This window comes from Bombina bombina, chromosome 6 (assembly GCF_027579735.1).
Source record: "Bombina bombina isolate aBomBom1 chromosome 6, aBomBom1.pri, whole genome shotgun sequence".
Lineage (NCBI taxonomy): Eukaryota > Metazoa > Chordata > Amphibia > Anura > Bombinatoridae > Bombina > Bombina bombina.
This window is the reverse complement of record NC_069504.1, coordinates 1,040,476,947-1,040,499,108: the sequence shown is the minus strand read 5'-3', so window position 1 is coordinate 1,040,499,108 and position 22,162 is coordinate 1,040,476,947. Positions and strand designations below refer to the sequence as shown.

The window sequence follows — 22,162 nt, the reverse complement described above, 5'->3', positions numbered from 1 at the left end:
TTTAGTACTGGCAGACTTTCTGCCAGTACTTAAGATGGCGGGGACAATTGTGGGGTGGGGGAGGGAAGAGAGCTGTTTGGGAGATATCAGGGGGTCTGATGTGTCAGGTGGGAGGCTGATCTCTACACTAAAGCTAAAATTAACCCTGCAAGCTCCCTACAAACTACCTAATTAACCCCTTGACTGCTAGCCATAATACACGTGTGATGCGCAGCAGCACTTAGCGGCCTTCTAATTACCAAAAATCAACGCCAAAGTCATATATGTCTGCTATTTCTGAACAAAGGGGATCCCAGAGAAGCATTTACAACTATTTGTGCCATAATTGCACATGCTGTTTGTAAATAATTTCAGTGAGAAACCTAAAATTGTGAAAAATTTTGCGTTTTTTTTAATTTGATTGCATTTGGCGGTGAAATGGTGGCATGAAATATACCAAAATGGTCCCTACATGCTCCCTAATTAACCCCTTCACTGCTGGGCATAACACACGTGTGGTGCGCAGTCGCATTTAGCAGCCTTCTAATTAGTAAAAAGCAAAACCAAAGCCATATATGTCTGCTATTTATGAACAAAGGGGATCCCAGAGAAGCATTTACAACCATGTATGCTATAATTGCATACGTTTTTTGTAAATAATTTCAGTGAGAAACCTAAAGTTTGTGAAAAAAATTGTGAAAAAGTGAACAATTTTTTTTATTTGATCGCATTTGGCGGTGAAATGGTGGCATGAAATATACCAAAATGGGCCTAGATCAATACTTTGGGATGTCTTAAAAAAAAAATATATACATGTCAATGGATATTCAGGGATTCCTGAAAGATATCAGTGTTCTAATGTAACTAGCGCTAATTTTGAAAAAAAGTGGTTTGGAAATAGCAAAGTGCTACTTGTATTTATGGCCCTATAACTTGCAAAAAAAGCAAAGAACATGTAAACATTGGGTATTTCTAAACTCAGGACAAAATTTAGAAACTATTTAGCATGGTTTTTGTTTGGTGGTTGTAGATGTATAACAGATTTTGGGGGTCAAAGTTAGAAAAAGTGAGTTTTTTTCCATTTTTTCCTCATATTTTATAATTTGTTTTATAGTAAATTATAAGATATGATGAAAATAATGGTATATTTTGAAAGTCCATTTAATGGCGAGAAAAACGGTATATAATATGTGTGGGTACAGTAAATGAGTAAGGGGAAAATTACAGCTAAACACAAACACCGCAGAAATGTAAAAATAGCCTTGGTCCCAAACGGACAGAGAATGGAAAAGTGCTGTGGTCATTAAGGGGTTAAAGGGACACTGTACCCAAATTTTTTCTTTTGTAATTCAGAAAGAGCATGCAATTTTAAGCAACTTTCTAATTTACTCCTATTTTCAATTTTTCTTCGTTCTCTTGCTATCTTTATTTAAAAAAGAAGGCATCTAAGCTTTTTTTTGGTTTCAGTACTCTGGACAGCACTTTTTTATTGGTGGATGAATTTATCCACCAATCAGCAAGGACAACCCAGGTTGTTCACCAAAAATGGGCCGGCATCTAAACTTACATTCTTGCATTTCAAATAAAGATACCAAGAGAATGAAGAAAATTTGATAATAGGAGTAAATTAGAAAGTTGCTTAAAATTTCATGCTCTATCTGAATCACGAAAGAAAAATGTTGGTTACAGTGTCCCTTTAAATAAATAAAAAATTGTGCTTTTAACGGTTTGGGGTGGGTTAGAAAAAGGAGAGGACAAAAATCTAATCTTCAAGACATTTTTTTTTTTTTTTTTTTTTTTTTTTTTCAAACAAGCTTTATTGAAGGATAAAAAAGTTGTTATACAAATGAGTAAAGAGACATTCAGCTTAGAATATACAAGGACAAATAAATGATAAGTATTACAGGCGGTATTCAAGTGTGACTCATCATAAGTCCATCACAGTCAAGTTCTTAATGTCTCTTTAGAGTTTTTTTAAGCTTGCGGTATTTTCTTCTATTTATTCATAACAAAACTTCTAACTTTAATAACACAAAAACCTATAAACATTGCTACACATTGCCTGAATCTGTAGGTGTTATTTCAAATACAAAATTCTATGCATATTGTCTTTTAAAGTGGCTGGGCATGGGGGCACCCCTAGCTTGTTGTGTTCTGTGTTTGCTAGATGGTTTATGTTAATTCAGTTATATCTAGATGTATTTCTTAGGGGTTTGGGATTGTTCTAAGCTATAAGAGAACAAATGTCCAGAAACGACTCCTTTTTTGTGGCTGTATAGATTGTGTCCAGGTTCTTTGGAGTAGTGTGTGTGGTGAAATAAAACCCCAGAGGTGCTAGTGGTATTAAGTAAAAGCAGAGATAGGTAGGGCTGGGTATGCTTAAATGCGACTTGGGGAAATGTAGTGGCCAATAGTTTCTTGATGTTTCGGTGGATTGATTTATATGTTAGTGTCCATTTGGGATTGTTTAACCAGGGTTTATTACTGTATCAGTGTGGATGTATGTTTCCCAGTATAGGGACATTGCGCAATAGAAGTCCATTCTTTCGGTTTTGAGGTAGTGATACCTCTCTAGAGACAGGAGAAATGTGACGTTTTTGGACCAGTCCTGTTTGGACGGGATCCTACTCTGTTTCCAGAGTCTTGGGATTAGTTGTTTTGCACTACTGAGCATGATGTAAAATAGAGTGGCTTTATACTTGCACTTAATCTTTGGAGGGTTGTTAAATAATAACGTTAAAGGGTCGAAAGGGATTGTCTGTGAAAGGATTTTCTGAATTTCCCCATGTATCTCTTGCCAGTATGGCAGGAGTATGGGGCACTTCCACCAAATGTGGAATAGTGTTCCTGTCTGTTTGCAATTTCTCCAACAGAGGGGGTCAGAGTGTTGAAAGATTTTTGCTAATCTGCTTGGGTATAAGTACCATCTCCCTAGCAACTTCATGTTTGTCTCAGTTATTCCCATTGATGAGGGTGCCTTGCCCATCTGTTGGAAGATAGTGTTCCATGTATTTGGGGATATCGTGGTATTCATCTCCGCCTCCCAGACCCTGGTGTATGATGGTAGGTTTGTCGAATGTATGGTTGTTAAAATTTTATATGTCATGGATAGTGATCCTCTCGTTACTTGCGGTGAGTGGCATAGTTGCTCGAAGGGGTTAAGGTTCCGAGTTAGGTTGGGCTTATCTTTATGGTGTGCGAGGAAGTGTGATAGTTGGAGATATTCGAACCATCTATTAAAGTATGTTATATTTTTTTCTTCCAAAGATGCTTTTGTTAAGATAGTCCCCTGATCTATCACTGTGCATATAGGTAGGCCTGCTGTGATAGAGTATGAGCCCTTCGCCCATAGGTGTCTAAGTGGAGGGTAGTTGCTGTTGTGGCATAAGGGAGTCAAGGGTGAGGGGATTGTGGATATATTCCTCTGAGATCTGGTAAGACTGTCCCATGTAGTTAGTGTATCTAGTACTAGTGGGGAAGTGAATGCAAGGCTATCTCTATGTTGTCTATGTGTCCAGCACATATCCCCTAAGCTTTGTGAGCCCGCTAGGTCGTGTTCCAGTTTGACCCATTCCTTGTTCGGCGTGTTCTTGCACCAGTCAATCACCCTGATGAGTTGGGCTGCTTGCTGATAGAGTAAGAGATTGGGTACCCCGAGGCCTCAATTATCTCTGCTTCTATAAAGAACCGGTTTTGCTATTCTAGGGCGTTTGTGTGCCCAAATGAAGGTGTTAACTATTTTTTGTACGGTGTTGATGTAATGTGGTGGAGGTTGGATGGGGACAGTCTGAAACAGGTACAGGAGCTTGGGTAGCGTACTCATTTTAAAAGCTTGTATCCTTCCCAACCATGAGAGACTTTTACCCTGCCAAGATTTTAACTCCGATCTAATAGACTCTAGAAGGTGGAGGTGGTTTAGTTGGTATAAAGAATCTCTGGATTTCGTTATGTGTATCCCCAAATATTTGATCGAGATGTTTTTAGATGTAAATTGAAATTGTGATGTGATCTTGGTGTTTACTTGGTCTGTGATCCTTATGCCTAGAAACTCGGATTTTGACATATTTATTTTAAAGTTGGAATATGTACTATATGTCTCAATCTCAGGGAGTAGTGACGAGAAAGACTGTAGAGGGGAGGTGAGCGAGAAAAGGATATCATCAGCGTATAGTGTTAACTTGTATTCTGTGTTGTTTATCTGAATCCCTTGTATATCTTTATTTTCCCTAACTTTTGAGGCTAGAACCTCCATGGCTAGAATAAATAATAAGGAGGATAGGGGGCAGCCCTGTCTTGTTCCGTTTGAAATCCGGAAGGGTTCAGACAGAGAGTCATTTAACTTAATACGGGCTGTTGGCATTTGATACAGAGCAAAAATTTTCTCTATGAGTTTTTCCCTTATACCAAACCTAGCTAGAACAAGTTTCAGGAACGTCCAATCTAGTCTGTCGAACGCCTTTTCGGCGTCGACAGCTAGAAAAACTGTTGGGAAATTAAGGGCTTGTGTGTATTCTAATAAATTGAGAACCTTAATGGTGTTGTCTCTCGCTTCCCTTTGGGGTACAAAGCCCACCTGGTTTAAGTGAATTAGTTGGGGTAGGAATCTATTCATCCTGATGGCTATTAGTTTCGCAAATAGCTTCACGTCCACGTTCAATAATGAAATGGGACGGAAGTTTGAAGGGGTATCTGGTGATTTCCCGGGTTTGGGGATTACTGTGACATGTGCTTCCAGCATTGAGGGTAGAAATGGGTGTGTCTGGTCAACCGTATTGTAAATGGTGCACAAATGTGGTAATAAGATATGTGCATACTTTTTATAATATGAGACGGTGAAGCCGTCTGGTCCTGGGCTTTTGCCAGTGGGGAGTTGTTTAAGGGCTGAAAGTATTTCCGTTGCAGAAAAGGGAACTTCCAGTTCTGCTGCCTGTGTTTCTGACAGTTGGGGCAATAGGGAGTCTGCTAAGTACGTGTTGATCAATTGTGGCGTGTCTACGGGATGACTATTTTCCTTTGGGAGGTTGTAAAGTTGAGAGTAAAGTTGAGAGTAGTATGTTAGGAACTGGGACAGGATTTCTGGTGTAGTGTGTACCTTCACATTCGAGGGGTTTTTTACTTCATGTATAAAGGTTTTTAGTTTTTTCAGTTTGAGGGAGCGTGCCAGGAGCTTTCCTGCTCTATTGCTTTCAAAGTAGAACTTTTGTTTAGTTTTTAAAGCCAAAGTGTTAGCCTCCTTTATTAATTGATCATGTACTACCTTTCTAGCTTGTACGAGTTCTGCGAGAATTTGTGGGGATGTGGGGTTTCGTTTATGCTCGTATTCTAACTTGGATATGAGATCGGTGGATGATTTGTATAATATTCGTGTTTTCTGTTTAATGTGTGCTTGATATTTTATGAGTTCCCCCCTCATAAAGCACTTGTGGGCCTCCCAGACTATCAAGGGATCTGTTTCAGGGAGTGAGTTAAATTGAAAGTATTCTGGAAGCAATTTCTCAATTTTGCTATTGAGGTCGGGGCACTTTAGTAAATTATCCTCTAGTTTCCACTATGTGCTTTGTGGTGCAGATGGCCAATCGAGCCTAGTGAGTACCGCGGAGTGGTCAGACCAGACAGTATGTGAGAGTTTAGAGGATAATACGTTAGTAAGTCCCTTTTGGTTAGTAAGTTGATAATCGATTCTGCTATATGTGCGGTGTGGGGAGGAGAAGAAGGAATAGTCCCTCTTTTCGGGGTTCTTGAATCTCCAAATGTCGAACAGAGTTTGTTCATACATCAGTCTCCATAATTGTTTAGTTACATGTTTAGGTGTTGTGGGCTTGGGGTTAGTGGTATCTAAGTTTGGTTGAATAGGGATGTTGAAGTCCCCACCTATATAGAGTGCTCCTATTGTGTAGTCTAGTACCTGTGCGAAAACCTTTCTGAAAAAGGAGAGCTGTTTGGTATTGGGAGCATATAGGTTGACCAATGTCACCGGGGTGCCAAATAGCAGGCCTGTGACACAGAGAAACCTACCCTCTGTGTCAGCGTGTGATTGTATGGGAGTGAAAGAAATGTTCTTGCTTATCAAAATGCTTACGCCACTACGCTTATGGTCATATGAACTATGGAAGCATTGCGTGTATTGTCTTCCAAAGTATTTAGGTTCTTTTGATTTTAAAAAGTGGGTCTCCTGTAAAAAAAGGATATCACCTCCCTTCCTGTGGAGGTCTTTCATAGCTAAGGAGCGTTTTTGTGCTGAATTTAGACCCCTGGTGTTTTGACTAATTAATGTGATTGTTCTATTTTTAGTGGTCATAGCTAGTCCAGAAAGAGATATCTATTAGAATGGTTATGAGGATGAAAGTAGTTTCTGTCATTATAGTTTCTGTTTATGCATGGTGCTCCAAGCAAGTCCCCACACCCATGCCTCCAATGTGTAGCAATAACGTACAAAATACAAAACAGTATAAGAAAAAAAATAAACAGGTAGCATAAATCAAATCTTAATAAAGAATATCTTAGATTACATAATGTCATGTGACTTTTCTGGTTCATAAGGGGCTATGAACCAGCTCCTTATAACAAATATATATTTTATTGTAGAAGGATCTAAAAAGTGTCTGAAATAAACTGACCCTTTCATCTGAGCGCTTGGCATAGTATCATTATGGGGTTAGATGTAGCTCTTATAGCTATGGTGCCTCAGATTTTTTTTTTTTTTTTTATAAATGAATAAGGGTTCAGTTTCTAGGGGATAGTATATTTAACTTTTTGTATAACAAGAAACTCTATAAAACAACATATTGGAAATATTATTAACGCAATTGTTCACAGAAAAAGTCAATAAGCACCATATGCTATACTTTACCAAAGCACAGTTCACTTTTGTTGTTCACAGAGTATGTAGTAGGGCTTGGATGCAGTTTATGAAGTAGTCCAGCATGTGAACAGTTCTCCTTAGGCCACAGGCTGGGGTAGGGTGCTCCGAGTCTTAGTCGGAGTTTGGGTCTTGGATCTGGGGACAACTTTTTGCCATTCTCCAGGGTCCGCTCTAAATGCTTTTTTCCTGGGGGGTTCTGGATGATCATCAGTCGATAGGCCCTCTGGCGGTTCTATTTCCAATGCAGAGCAAAAATCGCTGACATCTTCAAGGGATCTGCAATTCAGTTTCCTGTTGCCATGCAGGACATATAGATGGAAAGGGAATCCCCATCTATAGAGAATCTTCTTTTGACGGAGAAGTGCCGTCAATGGGGCTAAGTCCCGTCTCCTTTGGAGTGTCCGTTGTGAAAGGTCCTGGTAAAATTGGAGTACATTACCTCTGAATTTTACTGGTTGATGTTTACGAGAAAGGTTTAGCAGCTCCTCTTTCATCCCAAAGTCCTTGAACTTCATGATGATGTCTCTTGGAGGTGCCGTATCTGGGGGCTTAGGCCTGAGGGCTCTATGTGCTCTAACCCAGGGGATGTCTGTGGAGGGAGGAGTATTCTTGAGATGAGCAAAAAGTGCGGGGAGATATGTTGGAAAGTCTTTGGGTAACACAGACTCAGGAACCCCACGGATTCTAAGGTTTTTCCGTCTGCTTCGGTTCTCAAGGTCCTCTATTTTGTCATAAAGATCAGCTATAATTTTTGTATGATTGGTGGTAGTATCATGAACTTTGTTAATTTCTTCCTGTAGGTGGTCAGAAAACTCTTCCAATGCCTCCACTCTGTTATTCACAGAGTGCAGATCTTGTTTGATTTCGGCAATTTCTTCGCGAATGCATGAGCGTATGATGTCGGCTATGTCCTGTTTGGACGCCAACGTGGAGAGAATATTGTTTGGTACTGAAGTGCTTTCTTCTGGTTCCTCCATGTTTTTTTGTGGTGTTGATTGCTTTTGTGAAAGCGATCTTCTGTGCTCTTCGTTTGCTGAGGTCTTAGAGCTTGTGGGGGAGAAAAACTGTTCTACCAGGTTGTCTTTATGACTAGTTGATTTTAACAGTTTATGGGGTTTTGAAGAGCGCTTGGCATACATGTTGTCTCAGTGACCTTTGTCTGTACTCAATTGCCTCCTCAATAGCCCCACTGTGAGCAGGGGAATAGTGCCCTTGGGTTAGACTGTTGCTGTATACAAAATGTCTGGTTCTGCTGAATAAAGTCTGCTGTTTATAGGGTGAGGATCAGTCTTTCACAGGGTTGTGTATAGTGGCTAGCTGAGTATGTTTAGTGGGGCTGATCTTGAGCACGGCATGCTTACACTATAATCACAGTTGCTTTCTGTTGCGGCCTTTTATTTCAATTAGGAGAGCCCTATGATGGATCTGTGAGTAGGGCCAATGTAAGCATGTATGTGTATTTGACTTGCGGGTACCAGAGCCGTTATGCCTAGTCTGCGTGGCCTGCTTGTTTTATCACCGGGACCGTCTGTCCTGTATATAGAGTGACAGCTCGCTATTTATAGCGTGATATATATCGTTCAGGCGGATAAGTGTTAAAGTCCGTGTCTATGTCTGTGTTCAGGCAAACAATCTCACCGCTCTCCGGTCTGCCCCGTTGCTGATGGCGCGCTGACTTTCACTTTCTTCTGCTGTTCTCAGCGCCGGGTATATGCAGCGTGCGTCTGAGGCCTCAGTATTAGACGTAGTTAGTGGCTGCAGCGGTATTTGCGCAGCGATGTTAGATCTGCCCAGGTCCCTCTGTTCCCTAGATGCAGGACATCTTTTGCCACTATGAATTTGACATTAATCTGTAGTTAGTTGGGTCTTTTCAGACAGATTTGTGGAGCTGGTTTGCAGAGCTAAGGTGTTACGCAGCCATCTTTGCTGCGGCCAGCTCCGCCCCCCCTTCAAGACATAGTTTTTATTGGGATTTCTGATGGACTGGAATGCCATCGTCAATATAAGGGATACAAAAAAGTCTAATTTCTCACTAGTGCTGCAGGATTTGTTATTAGTCACAGACTAATGGACTAGAGAACATGTCAGTGTTAATATATAAATGCCAAGAGAAAATGCAAAATGTGTTAAAGTATTTTATTATTACACTATTGTTTGCATAAAAAAATGTGTTTAAACACAGTTTAGTTTACGGTGAGCCAATGACAACAGGCATATGTGTCTAGCCTGGCTAGCCACCAATCACCAGCTAGCTTACAATGGTGGCTACCTAGGTAAGCTTTACTTCACTTAATTAATGGCTAATATATGGATTTACTTTCCAGCATTAAATGTAACAGGTAAAGGGCCATAATACCCAAATGTTTAAACACTTGAAAGTGATGCAGCATAGCTGTAAAAAGCTGACTAGAAAATATCACCTGAACATCTCTATGTAAAAAAGAAAGATATTTTACCTCAAAAGTTCCTCAGTAGCCACCTCCCATTGTAAAGGATTTCTAAGCAGCATTTTAGTGTGTCTGTCCTGGGACATCTGAAGGGATGAGAATCGTGCACTCTCATCTTATTTCACCAATCAGGTAAAGGAAGTTTACAATGAAATCTCATGAGAGTCAAGTCAAATCTCATGAGATCACAGTAAAAGTTCATGACCTCAGCACTGCTGTTCATTTCTTCATTTTTTTTAATTTTTTTACCTGCAGCTGGGAGCAGCTGAGTATGACTTTTTACACAGAACTTGCTCTGCTGAGCTGAGGAGATTGTGAGGTAAAATATCTTCCTTTTTTACATAGAGATGCTCAGGTGATATTTTCCTGTCGGCTTTTTACAGTTGTACTGCATCAGTTTCAAGTGATTTAGCATATGAGTATTATGTCCCTTTAATTTAGTAATGGAATTCATGCTTACATTAATGTGAAAAACAGATGACTCTCATATTGACATTTTATTAATGCACTATTGTTTCCATATAACTATGTGTTTACCCCCCCCCCCCCCCCCCCCCCCAAAAAAAAAAAAATTAAAAAAAAATTGTTAAGTAAGCAGTAATGCACTACTGGGAGTAAGCTGAACACCGCTGGTGAGTCAATGGCAAGAGACATCTGTGTAGCCACCAATCACCAGCTAGCTACCAACAGTGCATTGCTGATCTTGAGCCTACCTAGGTAAACTTTTCAAGATAGAATACCAAGATAACAAAGTGCATTTGATTATAACAGTAAACTGACAATTCTTTATATATGTTTTACTTCCTCCATAAACCATGAAGTTTACATTTTGACTTTTATTTTCCTTTAAAGAGACACGCTAATGTAAAAAATAGATGCTCTTATTTGCTAGACCCTAGACCCTGACCCTAGATAGCTACTGTATGTGTTTATGCCATACAAAAGCAATAAAAACATAGCTAAAGCTCTCAGCATGGCAAAGCCATTGATTGGTGGGGTCAAGTGACTGTTTATCCAGATTGGCTGACCTGCTCAGGAGCTGTACATAGGATTTTACTTTAATTTATGGTCATTAATGCAAACATGACATTCTCTATCAAATGAGCATGCATTTTTTTCCATTGGAATATTAATTTAATAGGAGTCTGGGTGGGGGCTCACATGTAATATACAACCTTGGGTAGGGACATCAAGCATTCAACAAAGCCCAATAAAACTTGCTGTAGATAATAAAAAAATAAAACTATAGTTAACCCAGCAAATTTCTATGTTTTATTGTGTAAATATCTTCTTTAAAGGTATTGCCATCTGTATAAATGGCCAGCACTGATGATCATGTAGTAATTATGTAATACTTACATATGTATACTGTCACAATAGCCAATGAAATCAATAGAAGCACCAGTGCTATACTAATATAAGGCACTGCTGAACTGTCCTCGGGAATGTCACCCTGTAGATGAGTAAATTCCTAAAAAACAGAAAAAAAATAATGTAATTTGCTTCCTTCCCTCTCTAGCCACAATGCAATATAATCTAAATATAAAATAAGAAATAAGTAGGTAAAAGGAGTTAACAATGTTTCCGTTATACGCTTAAAATCTCTTACAAATCTATCGATTAACTGGGATAACAAATTTCCGTTATACATTTAGGGGCCTATTTACCAATGTGCAAGCGGACATGATACGAAGTAGCGTATCATGCCCGCTGCACATCGCGGCACATTGATAAATGCCGACAGCATGCGCATTTATCATTGCACCAGCAGTTCTTGTGAACTGCTGGTGCAATGCCGCCCACTGCAGATTTGCAGCCAATCGGCCACTAGCAGGGGGTGTCAATCAACCAGATCGTATTTGATCGGGTTGATTTCTGTCTGCCGCCTCAGAGCAGGCGGACAAGTTATGGAGCAGCGGTCTTTAGACCGCTGCTTCATAACTTCTTGATTACTTCTGTTTCCGGTGAGCCTGAAGGCTCGCCGGAAACAAGGGGCCTCAATCTCCATACGGAGCTTGATAAATATGCCCCTTAGAATCCTTTAGTAAAGAGACAGATATAAGAAATAACAGTCCGTGTGAGATATGACAGTTCAGTAATCGTGAGTTGATACTAATAGGTAATTTACACAGACACAAATATTATATCTAGTTGCCCATATCCTTGAATGGCTGTGTGTGGCAGATGTGCCTATGGAAGGCAATTCTATCATTTAAAACCCCAAATGTTTCAGTAATTCACAAATAAACAGATTATATTCTCAAAACGGCTGTATTTCACAGATTGCGTTAAAGGGATAGTTCACCCAAAAAATAAAAAAAATAAAAAAATATATGTATTAAATTGGTTACAAGTAGCTCCTTTACTCCTCTTTCAGCCTTTGAAATAGCTGATTTAGCCTGTGGTATAGCCACCTATACTGAACAAATTAATACTGGAGTATAGGCTATTGAATAGCCTAAGTAAACACAGCCAGCAGAAGAAGTTACACTCTCAGTGGGATGCAGTATAGTTAAGTAATAAAATTATAATTTTCCATTGTTCTCTCTATGTATTGAGCTTTGGTGTTCCAGCCAAATAAAAGATAAGGAAGCAAATCTGTTTACACAAGCTTATAACATAATGAGATATGATATCACCTTTAAGTTCAACCCATTGTAATAGGCTGTGGTTTCAAAGCACAAAAATCAGCTACTTCGTATACACAAATAAGCATGAAAATGCAATTTCTCAAATATTTTATACTCTGCAGTTGGTATAACAAGTCATTTAAAATACATTAATGGAAAAACTATTTAACAGTGTACTGTCCCTTTAATCCTTGTTCCTTTATGGAGAAAAGAACAATCAATAGCCTTACCTGATTTCTGATAGGTATCTCTACTGACTCCTTATCTTGTGGATTACAAATATCTATCAGACCTGATAGATTGGAATTGAAAAACTACTTTACTTTTGAATTCAAATTGCCCGCCGTTTATCCGATTTCCTGATTGGCCACTGAGGGGCACGTGAGTAAGACTATCGTCTATCGGCTAACGGAGTATTTGTGTCTGTGTAAACTACCTATTAGTATCAGTTTTTTATTTATTTATTTAAAGGGACATTGAACTCAATTTTTTTTCTTTCGTGATTCAGATAGAGCATGAAATTTTAAGCAACTTTCTAATTTACTCCTATTATCAAATTTTCTTCATTCTCTTGGTATCTTTATTTGAAATGCAAGAATTTAAGTTTAGATGCCGGCCCATTTTTGGTGAACAACCAGGGTTGTCCTTGCTGATTGGTGGATAAATTAATCCACCAGTAAAAAAGTGCTGTCCAGAGGACTGAACCAAAAAAAAAGATGCCTTCTTTTTCAAATAAAGATAGCAAGAGAATGAAGAAAAATTGATAATAGGAGTAAATTAGAAAGTTGCTTAAAATTACATGCTCTATGTGAATCACAAAAGAAAAAAATTGGGTTCAGTGTCCCTTTAAGATACTATTTTTAAATGGGATATACATACTCCAATAAATTATAATATTTATACTATATGCACATAGTTTTCAGTTTTGTTTTTATTCCCAGCTTTCCACTTCAGTGCTGCTCTTATCCTGTTTTCTTTCCTAAGATATGAAGAGTCCACAATGTCAATTACTAGTGGGAATATCACTCCTGGCCAGCAAGAGGAGGCAAAGAACACCACAGCAAAGCTGTTAAGTGTCACTCCCCTACCCATAATCGCCAGTCATTCTCTTTGCCTCTGTTAAATGGAGGAAGTGAAGTTTTATTGTCTGAAGAAAATTGGATTTATTTTCGCTAAAAGCAAGATTTTGGGTATAGCTATAGTCCACATCAATCTCTTCAGTTGAGTAGTGGTGGCTTTAAAGCAGTTAGGAGCTTGAAAGGTGGGCCTTGCTGTGTTTTCCTAACATATTGCTGCCCTAGTATAGAAAGCCTGTGTAGGTTTACTCTGTTCTCTCTTTTTTCTACAGGTCTCTGCAAGGAGTATGTGTCCTCTCATACCTTATGAGCTGTCTCCCTGCCGGACAGCCTGATTGTAGGTAAGTGCATCTTGTCTTCTAGGTAATGGAAGCTTGCACTTAGCAACATTATAACTGCAATTAATTTTGGGGACATATTTATCCTTTATTAAGAATTATATTTGGCAGGACGCAGGCACTAATGTAACAGAGTCTAAGGGGTTAATTCTTTTTGGATAATGGAAAGATTAATCTATTGTTTGGATGGCTCAGTTTATTGGGGTTTGTGTGTATATTGTTAGTGGTTCTAACAGTTTTTTTCTGGCCAATCTCTGTTTCTTAGCATTTTTATTTTACTGGGACTGACACGGAGCATAATAAGCCATTGTATAAACGTATGCTTTTGTGTATGGTGCAGTTTTCTTTCGGCTGGTCATGTGACTCGTCTGCGCTTCCGCTCTATACTACAGAGAACGGAGCGGCGGTTCATGTCGGAGCAGATTGCAGAGTCTCCTGATATTTTCTTCAAGCGGTGGAACAGCTTGGAATTGGGAGCTACGATTTTATCATAGACGGTCAGGTAGGAGCACCTCAGCTAGCTTGAGGTGTAGAGGTGATCCTTATCAGAGGATATTTATATTAGTCTTAAAGTAAAACGTCTTTCTTAAAGTGACATATTTATTATTTAATTGTATCTGTTTGGGGCCATGTCTGACATGGAGCAGGAATCTGCTATTATGAATTAATGTCTATTGTGCTTAAAGGCACAAATTTTTACCCCTATGCAATTTTGTTCCTCTTGTGTTAAGAGGACATTACAATGTAAAGATAAAGTTATTTTTGCTGAGCCTTATGTCTCTCAGGATGATGCTGATCAGGTAATACCACAGCTTTCTCCTGTTACGTCCCAAGCCTCTATGGCATCACAAATAGTGCCCTGCAGTTCCTCTCAGCCTCCTGGAGGTGTCTATTTGCCAGCAGATATTGTTGCACAGGTATCTTCTGTGGTATCTGCGGCATTATCTGCTTTTCCCATGCTAAAGGGAAAACGCAAGAGGAATATTTGAGAGTCAGAAAGTAAAGTTTCTGTAACGTCGTCTGCTACTCAGGTTGCCCTTCCTCATAAGTCTGATGAGGAGGATATGTCGGTAGCCTCTGAGGGTGAAATCTCAGATCCGGATAGTATAATTCCTTCATCTGACGCTGAAGTAGTATCCTTCAGATTTAAGCTTGAACACCTTTGTGTATTGTTAAAGGAGGTTTTGGCTACTTTGGATGACTCCGTTCTGCCTGTCAACCCTAAGAAATCAAGTAAACTTAATAAATACTTTGATGTTCCTTCCTCTGTGAAAGTGTTTCCTGTTCCAGACCGTGCTACAGAGATTATTGCGCAGGAATGGGAGAGGCCGGGGATACCTTTTTCCCTGTCTCTTGTTTTTATTTTATTTTTCCTGTCGCTGACTCCATTAAAGATTCTTAGCGTATGGTGCCTAAAGTAAAAGGGGCCATTTCTACTCTGCCTAAGAGAACTAATATTCCTAGGATAGCTGCTCTTTTAAGGATCCAATGGATAAAAAGCTGGAGGCTTATTTGAAGAAAATGTATGTTCATCAAGGTCTTCAATGGCAACCTGCAGTTTGTATTGCCACTGTGTCTAGCGCAGCATCTTATTGGTATGATGCCTTGTCTGGTTCTTTTCAAGTGGAGACTCCTTTGGAGGAGATTCAAGACAGGATTAAGGCTCTCAAATTAGCCAACTCCTTTATTTCTGATGCTACTATGCAAGTTTTCAAACTGGGAGCCAAAATATCTGGCTTCGCAGATCTAGTTCACAGGGCGTTGTGGCTGAAACCTTGGTCAGCAGATGTTAAGTCTAAGTCCAAGCTTCTAGTGCTTCCTTACAAGGGTAAGACCTTGTTTGGACCTGGTCTAGTAGAAATAATTTCTGACATTACTGGTGGGAAAGGGTCTTTTCTATCACAAGACAAGAAAAATAGACTTAAAGCATGTCAAAGTAATTTTCGTTCCTGAGATTCACCTTTCTAGACAAACACTTTCAGTTTGTGGCTCTTCCGTTTGGCCTTGCCACAGCTTCCAGAATTTTCTCAAATGTTCTGGGGGCTCTCTTGGCAGTGATCAGGTCTCAGAGAATTGCAGTGGTGCCCTACCTGGACGACATATTGGTTCAGGCGCCATCTTTTCTACAAGCAAACTCTCGAGATCTTGTTGTCTTTTCTACATTCCCACAGTTGGAAAGCGAATCTGGAAAAGAGTTCCTTTGTTCCAGTTACAAGGGTGGTTTTCTTAGGAATCTATGAAGATTTTTCTGACGGAGGTCAGAAAATCCAAAATTCTTTAATCTTTCTTCTCTCTGCAGTCTACTGTTCGGCCATCAGTGGCTCTATGTATGGAGGTAATTGGTCTGATGGTTGCTTCCATGGACATCATTCCCTTTGCTCGATTCAATTTGAGAGCTCTGCAGTTATGCATGCTCAGTCAATGGAATGGGGACAATTCAGATCTGTCTCAGAGGATAGATCTAGATCAGTCGACAAGATACTCTCTCTCATGGTGGCTTTCTCAGGAGAATCTGTCTTGGGGCACATGCTTCAGGAGACCTTCCTGGGTAATTGTAACCACAAACCTGCTGGGCTGGGGAGCAGTCTGGGGCTCGTTAAAGGCACAGGGCCTATGGACTCGGGAGGAGTCTGCTCTCCCCATAAATATCTTGAAGTTGAGAGTGATTTACAATGCTCTGATGGCTTGGCCTCAGTTGTCCTTAGCCTGGTTTATCAGGTTCCATTCGGACAATATCACCTCAGTGGCTTACATCAACCACCAGGAAAGAACTCGGAGTTCCTTAGCCATGAAGGAGGTGGCTCGGATTGTTCAGTGAGCGGAAGCTCACGATTGCTGTCTATCTGCCATCCACATTCCAGGAGTGGACAACTGGGAAGCGAATTTCCTGAGCAGACAGACATTTCATCCCAGGGAGTGGGCTCTTCACCCGGAGGTGTTCTCCAGGTTAACCCTCAGATGGGGTGCTGGATTTGAATCTGATGGCATCTTGGCAGAACGCCAAGCTTCCAAGGTATGGTTCAAGGCCAAGAGATCCGTAGGCTGCTCTAATAGATGCACTGGGGTTTCCTTGGGATTTCAGTCTAGCATACCTGTTTCTCTGAAGCTGACTGCTTGGAGATTGAATGTTTAGCTCTGTCTAAGCATGGTTTTGAGACCCTGATTCAGGCTTGCAAGCCTGTTACTTGGAAGATTTACCATAAGATATGGCATAAATATCTTTATCGGTGTGAATCCAAGGGCTACTCTTGGAGTAGGATCAGGATTCCTAGGATTTTGTCTTTTCTCCAGGAAGGTCTGGAGAAGGGTTTGTCAGTCAGTACTCTGAAGAGTCAGATTTCTGCATTATCGATTTTGTTACACAAGCGTCTGGCAGATTTGCCAGATGTGCAATCCTTTTGTCAGGCCCTTGTCAGAATCAGGCCTGTGTTTAAGTCTGTGGCTCCTCCTTGGAGCCTTAACCTTGTTCTTAAAGTTTTGTAGCAGGCTCGGTTTGAGCCATTGCATTCCATAGATATTAAGTTGTTATCTTGGAAGGTTTTGTTTCTTTTTGCTATCTCTTCTGCTCAGAGAGTCTCGGGACTCTCAGCTTTGCAGTGTGATTTGCCTTACCTTATCTTTCATGCTGATAAGACGGTTCTTTGTACTAGGTTGGATTTTCTTCCTAAAGTGGTTTCAGATAGAAATATTAATCAGGAAATTGTTGTTCCTTCTCTATGTCCTAATCCTTCTCATAAGGAACATCTGTTGAACAACTTGGACTTAGTGCGTGCTCTAAATGTCTACCTACAGGCAACTAAGGATTTTCGCCAGTCCTCTGCCCTGTTTGTTTGCTTCTCTGTAAAGCGTAAAGGTCAGAAGGCTACTGCTACTTTTCTTTCCTTCTCGTTGAGAAGTATAAATTGTTTTGCTTATGAAACCACTGGTCAGCAGCCTCCTGAGAGAATTACGGCTCATTCCAAAAGGACTGTCTCCTCTTTGTGGGCTTTCAAAAATGAAGCATCTGTGGAACAGATTTGCAAGGCTGCAACTTGGTCCTCTCTGCATACTTTTTCCATTCGAAATGTTATACTTTTGCCTCGGCTGAGGCTTCTTTTGGAAGAAAGGTTCTTCAAGCGGGGTGCCTTTTGTTTAGGTCTGCCTGTCTTGTTTTCCCTCCCTAGTCATCTGTGTCCTCTATCTTGGGTATTGGTTCCCACTAGTAATTGATGACGTTGTGGACTCTCCATATCTTAGGAAAGAAAACAAAATGTATGCTTACCTGATAAATGTATTTATTTCTGGATATGGAGAGTTCACGACACCACCCTTTAATCTAGGACAGTTATTTTTTTACTAATTCTCAGGCACCTCTACACCGGGCGAAAGCATGGAAGCCACAGCGGGGGAAAAACGACACTAACGATCCAGCCTCTACTAAAGTGAGTTCTTCTTCAACCTCCTCGGGGGACGACAGTCCAACTCCAAACGAAGGAGGCAACGGAGCCAAAAACGAACAAGGAAGTCAGGGACAGAGCATGCAACGGCGAACACGCCGATTAAAGAAATAGGTAACGTTAACAATGTCATTAACATTTCGAGTTATGTACTTTCTGTTGCAGAAATTTCTGTTTTGTCTAAGGGACTTACTTACTGCCCTGTTGAGGAAGTGGATACTTTTCAACTACAATTAGATTTACATCGATTATACAGGACTATTAAATTGAAAGCTTTTTGAGAGCCTACTATTGACACTAGCTCTCAAATGGACAAATGTATTTTGGATCTGTTTATAATCATTCTGTTGATACATTTATTAATGTAATTAATAGAGAATTTGATATATTGATTAATAGGTCCTCTCATTTGGATGTAAAACATAACAACTATTGCTGAAAAGGTTGCCCTTGAAAACTTAAAACATAATCCTGATGTTACTATCAAAGGGGCTGACAAGGGCGGAGCAATAGTTGTTATGGATACATCCAAATACAAAGGTGAAATTCTAAGACAATTAAGTGATCAAAGGGTTTATAGGGAACTTGACAGTGATCCTTTGCTTGGGTTTATGACTAGAGTTAGGGAGATTCTTAAGATGGCTGTTGATGATGAGATTATTAATGAGAAAATGTTTGATTATTTATTTAAACAGATTCCAAAAACCCCTAATTTCTATGTATTACCTAAAATACATAAGGATCTTTGTGATCCACCTGGCTGGCCCATAGTGGCTTCTATTGATTCCCTATTTAGCCTGATTTCTAAATTTCTTGAAAAATGTTTTACTCCACTTGTAAGACAGGGTCGGTCTTTTCTAAAAGACACTGGTGATTTTTTGAGTAAGATCAGAAATTTAACTGACTTACCAGAAGACATTTATTTTGGCATCTTGGGATGTAAGCAGTTTGTACACTATTATTCCCCATGCTGATGGTTTTAATAGTGCCTGGTCTTCTCTGGTGCGGTCAGGAAAATATTCTGATAGACAAATTAATTTCTTTATGGAGTTATTAGAGTTAGTTTTAACTCATAATTATTTCTCTTTTGACGTAAGATTTTTTCTGCAATTACGGGGCACCTCAATGGGTTCAAATGTTGCCCCTGCCTACGCCGGCCTGTATATGGATCAATTAGAGGAACAAGTTGTGTACATTAATCCTGAATTTCATAAATGTTTGGCTTGGTGGCATTATATAGATGATCTAATTATCATTTGGCGGGGCGACATTGAATCCATTGAGGGGCTCCATTTAAGAATAGAAAACAAGGTGCCGGCGGTGAAATTCACAGCTAATTATCATACCAAGAGTGTTGCATTCCTGGACACTGTGGTAATGCGAGCAGGTAATCATTTTGAAACAGACATTTTTAGAAAATCTAATGATAAAAATACATTATTGTCCCGTCAAAGCCACCACCCGCTTAGGGTATTTAAGAGTGTACCTAAATCACAATTCCTTAGAGTGAAGAGGATAGTCTCAGACCCCTTAACCTGTTCATTGCGCTTAGATGAGATGCGCAAAAGGTTTCAAGAAAGAGGTTATTCTTGTGGGGAATTAGAGTCTATTGATCTTCAACCTAAGAATAAGGGGGATGGGATTAAGAAATTGGCCTTTGTTTTTAATTTTAGTAACATCAGTGTTAAATTACATAAAGTAATTTGTAAGAATTGGTTCATGCTAAGGGATTCTATGCCTGAAATTGGGGAATTTAAGTTTCCACCTTTTTCCTCATTTAGAAAGGGTAACTCTAATGGAAAACAGTTAGTTAGGGCAAATATTAAGCCCTTGAAGAATACACAAAAAGTCTTTCGACCTGTTGACAATGGAACTTTTCCCTGCCTTAATTGCTCTCATTGCAATAGTATCATTAAGGGCAGTACTATAAGTCATCCCTATTCAGGTAAACTTTTTCATATTAAGGGCCATTTCACTTGTAAATCATCTTATGTGGTGTATGCGCTAAAATGTCCGTGTGGACTATTATACGTTGGTGAGACGACACAATGTGTCAAGGAGCGCCTCACCCAACATAAGTCTACCATTAGGAACCCCAAAATGAGACACCTTCCTGTGCCCTATCATTTTTTTGATAGGGGGCATCAGGTGAATCAGTTATGGTTTATGGTATTAGATTTTGTTTCTAAAGGAACTATTGGCTTTGACAGGGAAAGGATGCTGCTTAAGAAAGAAGTGATGTGGATACATAGGCTTAGCACGTTACATCTTAGAGGTCTTAATAGAGAGTATTATTTAACAGGTCTGTTTTAATTTGCTTCAGGTTAGAAAAGAGTGGAATAAGTGAAATAAAAATTAGCATCCAAATTAAAATAATGTATGAAAAATGTTATTATAAATGGTCTGTAGGAAATAAGTGATCATTTAGTGTTGTAAATATCATGTAACAATATTAATTGAAATTTATTAAGAATTCTATGCCATATTCATACATTTTGTGATGTACAATTTTATTATTACCATTGGGGAAACAACGGTTATCTAAATATTCTATTGCAATGATAATGGGTGCATATTGTTACTACTTTAAAATTACACTATAGGTGTGTCTTTTTTGATGATGTCATAATTGTTAATTGGGGGTGGGTCTATATAGAAACATAGAAACATAGATATTGACGGCAGATAAGAGCCATAGGCCCAGCAAGTCTGCCCGACCTTACCTAACAGTATAAACTTATCTAGTTCGTAGGATAGCCTTAAAGTCCCCCACAGTGTTTGTTGCTACTACCTCTTGAGGAAGTTTATTCCATAAATCAATCACTCTTTCTGTAAAGAAGTGCTTCCTCAAATTACTCCTGAATCTACTACCCTTTAGCTTGAGCTCATGACCCCTTGTTCTTGAATTTTCCATTTTATGTAAAATACCCACAGCCTCAGTTTTACTAAACCCTTTAATGTACTTGAAAGTTGCTATCATATCACCTCTTTCCCTTCTCTCCTCTAAGCTATACATATTTAGGTCATTGAGCCTATCCTGGTAAGTTTTATTTTTTAGACCATGTACCATTTTGGTAGCCCTCCTTTCCACAGATTCAAGTTTGTTAATATCCTTCTGAAGATATGGCCTCCAGAACTGCAATACTCAAGATGAGGCCTAACTAATGATCTATAAAGTGGCATAAGAACCTTACTATTTCTGCTGCAAATACCTCTACAAATACATCCAAGCATTCTGCTAGCCTTACTCGCTGCATTACTACATTGTTTACTAAGTTTTAAATCATCTGAAATAATAATTCCCAAGTCCTGTTCCTCATCTGTAACAGGCAGTAAAGTGTCATTGAGTCTGTAATTAACATTTGGATTTTTCTTCCCTAAATGCATTATTTTACACTTTGCTGTGTTAAACTTTAGATCCCAGTCGTTTGTCCAATCCTCCAATTGTTGTATATCACTTCTCATTTTGTCTACCCTCCCTGGAACATCCACTCTGTTGCAAATGTTTGTATCATCTGCAAAGAGACATACTTTCCCCTGTAGTCCTTTGCTGATATTGCAGATAAATATGTTAAACAAAACAGGCCCCAGAACTGACCCCTGAGGAACACCACTAGTAACAGCCCCCTCTGCTGAATGCACTCCATTTACTAAGACACTGTGTTTTCTGTCCTTAAGCCAGCATTCCACCCAGTTTACAATTTTTGAATCTAGACCAAGGAGATATAGTTTGTGAATAAGTTTATTGTGTGGGACGGTGTCAAATGCTTTGCTGAAATCTAGATATGCTACATCAACTGCTCCACCCTTGTCTAATACTTTTGTTACATAATCAAAGAAGTCAATTAGATTAGTCTGACATGATCTCCCTGAAGTAAAACCATGCTGATTTTGGTCCTCTAAATTGTTTGTCTTTATGTAAGTCATAATTCTTTCTTTTAACAGGCTTTCCATTAATTTCCCTACTACTGAAGTTAAACTAACTGGCCTGTAGTTGCCAGATTCTTCTCTACTGCCCTTTTTATGAAGAGGTATTACATTTGCTATTCTCCAATCATCTGGGACAGCTCCTGTTAATAGTGACTGATTAAACAGATCAGTTAATGGGACAGTTAGCACTGATTGAAGTTCTTTTAAAACCCTTGGATGAATATTATCAGGACCCACTGCCTTTGTAACATTTATTTTTGATAATGCTAACAAAACCTCATCCTCTGTACAAAGATTACTGTTAAGCTTGTTTCTATTTTTCGCAGCATCCCTTAATGTAGACATTGTATCTTCACAATCTTTTGTGAAAACAGAACAGAAGTAATCATTGAGACAGTCTGCAATCTGCTTATCTCCTTCTATTATTCTACCATCAACTGATTTCAATTTTCCAGTCTGATTTC

At 39.3% G+C, this 22,162-nt stretch overlaps 1 protein-coding gene across 2 annotated transcripts in view; it reads right to left on the bottom strand.

Annotated features, from left to right (window-relative positions):
• The window catches only part of LOC128664104 (hepatitis A virus cellular receptor 1 homolog), a 168,120-nt gene that overhangs the window by 21,841 nt on the left and 124,117 nt on the right, over positions 1-22,162 (bottom strand). For both annotated transcript variants that reach the window (XM_053718793.1, XM_053718794.1), the window contains one exon: positions 10,648-10,759. In XM_053718793.1, coding sequence (XP_053574768.1) covers positions 10,648-10,759 — 112 coding nt within the window. The remainder of the gene's footprint in view (positions 1-10,647; positions 10,760-22,162) is intronic.